Genomic DNA, 6,000 nt, shown 5'->3' with positions numbered 1-6,000 from the left:
ACCAATCCACAAAGTCCTCCTCCATCTCACAAAATACACTCTATGATGCCGACTGCAGGAGGAAAGCCAAATCAGTGAACGTGTAAGCATCTCAGCACTGGCAGGGGTCTCCACACGGCTGCCCCAGCATCCAGGTCTGTATCGGGGTAGGTCCATGTGGCTTCTCCTTGGGGATGTCTTACAGGAAGTAAGCCTTCCCAGCTGAAGCAGGGAACTGGCTAAGGCCGCTGCACCCTGGTCCGACCACCATAAAGCAAGAGACCTGAGAACTAGAAAGGCAAGGCTCACTGAGCCATTTTTCTCTCTGCCCTTCAATTAAACCCACATGTGTTAATCGACCATGTTGGCACAGTAATCTTTAACTATCTCACTATTGATCCAAGTTGATTTTAGACTGCCAAACTCAAAAACCTAATTAATTAATGAATTGCAGCTATCAAAACATTGGGTGGGATGCCACTCTGGCAATCAAAGAATTAGTCAGACTTTTTCTACATCAAGAGATGGGCCTAACTTAAAAACTCCTATCTTCAGTTTATCCCAAAAATATTATTTGTTCCTCTTCATACTCATAGACTGCATTTGACTTGATGGATTTCTTATGGTGTTTGGGGGGCATTCATAAACATGCCAAATATATGCTAATTCAACTCACCACCATCCAGTCGATGCTGACTCATCGGACCCTGTAGAACTGTCCTTGTGAGTTTTCTAAACCGTAATTGTTTATGGGAGTAGAAAGCACCTTGTCTTTCTCCTTCCGAGCAGCTGGTGATTTTGAACTGCTGACCTTACCGATCACAGCCCAAGTAACCACTGCACCACCAGGGTTCCTGGTGTACTAAGTAGAAACTTTTTAGTGATGTGTCTTAACTATCACTGTTTAGTTAACAACGGTAACGGATTTTGTTTATAGTTTAGAAAGTCCTGTTTATGTTAAAGCTGGGCTATATTAATATACCCCACTGCCATTGAGTCCAATTCCAACTCATAATGAGCCCTATATAGAACGTCCAAGGTCTTGGAGCAACTGGTGGGTTTGAACCACCAGCCTTGAGGTTAACAGGCCAATACCCAATAGCCCTACCAGGGCTCCTTATAGTAACATAGACAATCACTTACTGCTCTTGTGTAGTTGTTGTTATCTTGCCCCTCCCTGTTTCAAAATAAGAAAACAATTGTTAGAATACTTTAGTTGGAAGTACATTTTTACTTCTAATTTACATTAGCCTTTACTACTTGTCGCCCGCGCTCCACCTCTCACTGAGAGTGGATTAAGAATGATACGTCTAATCTTCAAGTAAAGGGCCCTGATAGCACAAATGGTTAAGTCCTCAGCTGCTAAACAAGATTGGTGGTTTAAACCCACCTGCAACTCCATGGGGAAAACTCAACTGCTATGGAGTCAATGCCAACTCTTAGTGACCTTGTAGGACATGTTAGAACTGCCCCCGAGAGTTTCTTTGAGTCTGTAATGTTTATGGAAGTCGACAACCCTTTCTTTCTCTGGAGGAGTGGCTAGTGATAAAGACCGTTGTTGTTGTTGTTGTTGTTGTTGTTGTTGTTAGGTGCTATTGAGTCAGTTCCGACCCCATCTACAACAGAATGAAACACTGCCCAGTCCCACACTGTCCCCACAATTGTTCTTTTTGTTTGAATCTATTGATGTAGCAGCCATTGTGTCATTCCATCTTATCAAAGGTCTCCCTCTTTTTTGCTGTCCCACTACTTGTACCGAGCATGACGTCCTTCTCCCGGGACTGGTCTCTCCTGACAACATATTCAAATTACATTAGATGATGTCTCATCATCCTTACCTCTAAGGAGTATTCTGATTATACTTCTTCCAAGACAGATTTGTTAGTTTTTTTGGAAGTCCATAAAAATTACAGTCCAGCATCAATGACCCAGAACAAAAAATCATATCACTGTTAATGAGGGGGAGTGCAGAGTGGAGACCCAAAGCCTATCTGTAGACAATTGGACATCGCCTTACAGAAGGGTCACAAGGAAGAGACAAGACAGTCAGGGTGCAGTATAGCACTGATGAAACATACAACTTTCCTCTGGTTCTTTAATGCTTCCGCCTCCACCTACCCCACCACCACCACCACTATCATGACCCCAATTCTACCTTATAAATCCGGCTAGACCAGAGCAGCATGTACACAGGTACAGATAAGAGTTGGAAACACGGGGAACACAGGACACATAAACCCCTCAAGACCAATATTGAAAATAACGATATCAGGAGGGGAAGGTAGGGGGAGAGGGAACCGGTCACAATGACCTACATATAACCTTCTCCCAGGGGGACAGACAACAGAAAAGTGGATGAAGGGAGACATCGATCAGTGTAAGACATGAAAAAATAATAATAATTTATAAATTATCAAGGGTTCATGAGAGAAGGAGGGGAAAATGAGTTAAATACCAAGGGCTCAAGTAGAAAGAAAATGTTTTGAAAATGATGATGGCAACAAATATACAAATGTATTTGACACAATGGATGTCTGTATGGATTGTGATAAGAGTTGTACGAGCCCCCAGTAAAAAAAATTTTTTTTTTAAAGATTACAGCATAAGAAACCCTAGGGGGTGATTCTACGGTCTCCTGTAGAGTCTCTATGTGTGAGAATTGCCTCTGCAGCACACAAGAACAACAATCTCCTAACAGGAGATTTTGAAGAAAGGCACTTGGGTAAAGGGACGGGAGGCTGTTCTATGAGAACTTCAAGGACTAACTCAAGGATATCAAAATTATATTACCAAAATGTTTGCCTATGAAAACCAAAAATGGCACCATTTAGGAAGCAAGCTGGTTCTAGTTCCCATGACAGTGGGAGGTAAGACAGAGCTTTTGTCTCTACCCTTAATTTTTCAATTCTCTCTTCCAAAAAAAGTCTAGGAAATTTCAACAGTAACTGGAAATTTTTGTGTAGTTCAAGGAAGGATGTTTGGGTGCATTTTTCAGAGTAACGGGTGATAAAGTCACCCCAAAGCCTCCAGCCCAGTGATAACCCCTTCAGTTAAATGTGTAGGGATTCATGATATCCATCATATTTATCTCTGATATATTAATTCTGCCTCTTCCTCTTCCCCATTGCCCTGGCCAGCCTCTGCCTCTGAAGTAGCTCATTAATGGTTTTCCTACTCCAGTCTCTGCCTCTCTGTAATCCATCCTCACCCCACCTCTCAGGGATAACCAAAAACTCCCAAGTTCACTGCCATCAAGTCAATGCTGACTCATAGCAACCCCCTGTGGGTTTCCAAGACTGTTTATAGAAGTAGAAAGCCCAGTTTTTCTCCCAGGAAGCTGCTGGTGGTTTTGAACTGCCGACCATGTAGATCGCAGCCCAACACGCAACCACTACACCACCAGGGCTCCTACCCTATCAAAAAAATTAATCACACCATGTCTGTCTCTTATTTTGAAGTCTTTGGTGGCTTCTTATTATGTACTGGATTCCATTCAACCTCCACATATTTAGTACCCTTTGTAGCTTGGCTTCTTGCCTACCTTTTTTTCTTTAATTTTTTTAATCAACAACAATATCCTGTTGCCTGACTTTCTTAGATGCACCCTATTCTCCTTCCAGAATAAGCTAATTAACCAGTCCCAAAATATGTCAAATAATTTCACACTTTACACGTGTTATTCCTTCTTCCTAGACTGTCTCCTCGTCTTGTCATCACTCAAGCCCCAGCTCAGATTTCATTTCCTGTGAGCCTTTTCTAACCCCACTCTTGCCCCCAGGACAATTGCTTTTTTTATTCCTTCCATAGCACTTTACACAATATCTTTCTTTTTTAGAGACATGTAGCATGGTAGTTACTTGTTCATTATAAATCTTTTCCTGTAGCAAGACACTTGTCATATAAAAGGAAATAAAATGTCTTTTGAAAAGAAGCATGACTATAAGATTATAAAAGTCCAAGTAATCTAGATGTGTATAATAAATAGCATCAGGAAGGAAGTAAAGAAAATAAGAGAAGTTAGAAATTACCAGCTTTTCTCCCTCTATGACAAGAGCAGTTCTTTCCATTTGTTACTTTCTTTTAGGTCTTGCAGGTGGGGAGGATCCAGGGAAGGTGAGCCAGGCCGTGATAAAGAATGGCCATCCCACCCCCATTGGAGGCACCAGATCTGCTAGTCCAGTCCACACGGAGGAAGAGCCAGGAAGAATAGCAAGTGTTAGGAAGCCTGCACCAGAAGAGGACCCCAAAAAGCGTCTAGGTAAGATGCTATGGAATTTGAGCCATAGAACCTTCACTTATTTACCTGAGGAGCTTGTAAGAGAATGGGGGAGAAATAGAGTTTGGGGGAATTCTGTTCTCTGCTAGCGGTTCCTTGGGTAATGTGTGATTCTCAAAGACTATGCCAACTGCCATGGGGTTGATTCTGACTCATAGTGCCCTATCGGGCCGTAAAACGCCCTCTTCTTAGTTTCCAAGGTTGCAAATCTTACTGGAAAAAAATAGCCATGTCTTTCTCCCACAGCTTAGTTGGTGGAGTTGAACTCCTGACCTTGCAGTTAGCAGCACAATATGTACCCACTATGCCACCAGGGTTCTCTGAAGGCAAAAAAACTCAATCAGACTGATTGTCATCTGGTTGATTCTGACTCATGGCAATCTGTAGGAAAGAGTAGGAACTGGCCCTGTAGGTTTCCAAGACTGTAACTCTTTACAGAAGTTGAAGCTTCGTCCTTCTGCTGTGGAGCGACTGGTGAGTTCGAACCACCGAGCTTTGAGTTAGTGGCCTCACTAACAGGAGTAACCCCTGTGCCACCAGGGCTCCTTCAAAGAGAGAAGAGGATGTCAAACACTAGCCTCCCTGGCGGTCTAATTATGTCAGTAATGTGGTACCCGAAGCGGTACATTGTTTTGCATAAAACTTGTTGTTTTATATTGTAGGCCTGTAATTCTTAAGAAATTACTCATTTTGATCTCTCTAGTAGATATTCCAGGTATGATAAACTTTAACCTCCCTGGCAGTCTAATTATGTCAGTAATTTTGTTAAGGGACTTCTCTGCAGTGTAATCCCGAGTGTGGCTGGGGGTTGCCGCTTCTGACAGTTAACATTTACCCCGAGCCACACTGGGGATTACCGCCAGGGAGGCTAGATACCTATCATACTTTTCCAAGCTATACATGCCTCTTCCTTTACTTAAGGACTGCCGATGTTACCTCCTCGAGTTCTTTCACATGAAAAATCACTATTTACAGTGAGCCTCTTTTGATTAGAAAAGTGTCAAATTCCAAAAGTTGCGTTGAGGTTGGAAAACATAGGGAAGTGTTGCCTATTGGCTTAATCTATAAATTGAATAATTGGAGTTAAAGATAAATTTGTAGATGAACTAGCTTTTTTATAGTCTCTTTGATTTCTGTCTTTTCCCTTTTAAATCGCATCTATTACACAGGCTCAACTGGAAGCCAGCCGCATTCTGAAACAGACTCTATTCCTGAGAACACACCCAAGCAACCGTTACTTCCCCCCAAACGGCCCTTGTCATCTTCGCACGAATCCAATGAAAGGCAAACAAAGGATGCCACTTCCTCCAGCGGCAGGACCAGGTCCAGCTCCTCCACCTCTGCCTCCACCACCCCAGTGCCTGCTGCCACCACTGCTGCCATGAACCCAGCAAAGACTGTTAATTCCTCTGTCGCCCCCCTCCCAGCACCCAGGACTCTGCCTGCTGTTCCTGCCAGCACAAACACTACTGCTACCCTAAGCCTGGGCCATACGGTCCCTGCCAAGCAGCCCCCTGTTCCTCCTCCTAAACCAGCTCACAGAAATAGCAACCCTGTCATTGGTGAGTCCCAGGCTTGTACTGTGTTGTATTTTATTGGCTAGCTAGGGTAATGTTGCTTTGTTCTACTACAGAATTCTCCATCTCTCATTCTTTTGAAAATGCCCTCAATGTGGGCAAAGGTTTTGAAAATGAGGCAAATGGGTATGAATGGAGACAGGCTGACAATTAGGTGCAAGCCAGAGG

General features: G+C 43.2%; 1 protein-coding gene across 4 annotated transcripts in view; it reads left to right on the top strand.

The window, feature by feature from the left end:
- PHACTR4 (phosphatase and actin regulator 4) overlaps window positions 1–6,000 on the top strand; it is an 85,997-nt gene that overhangs the window by 63,202 nt on the left and 16,795 nt on the right. For all 4 annotated transcript variants that reach the window (XM_045299066.1, XM_045299067.1, XM_045299068.1 and 1 more), the window contains 2 exons: window positions 4,064–4,237; window positions 5,425–5,817. In XM_045299066.1, the coding sequence (XP_045155001.1) occupies window positions 4,064–4,237; window positions 5,425–5,817 (567 nt within the window). The remainder of the gene's footprint in view (window positions 1–4,063; window positions 4,238–5,424; window positions 5,818–6,000) is intronic.

The sequence above is a fragment of the Echinops telfairi genome, unplaced genomic scaffold, assembly GCF_000313985.2.
Source record: "Echinops telfairi isolate 266 unplaced genomic scaffold, ASM31398v2 ScPeMD7_7457;HRSCAF=8495, whole genome shotgun sequence".
NCBI classification, from domain to species: Eukaryota; Metazoa; Chordata; class Mammalia; order Afrosoricida; family Tenrecidae; genus Echinops; species Echinops telfairi.
The sequence above is the reverse complement of the archived record's forward strand: the minus strand, read 5'-3'. Positions and strand labels throughout refer to the sequence as shown.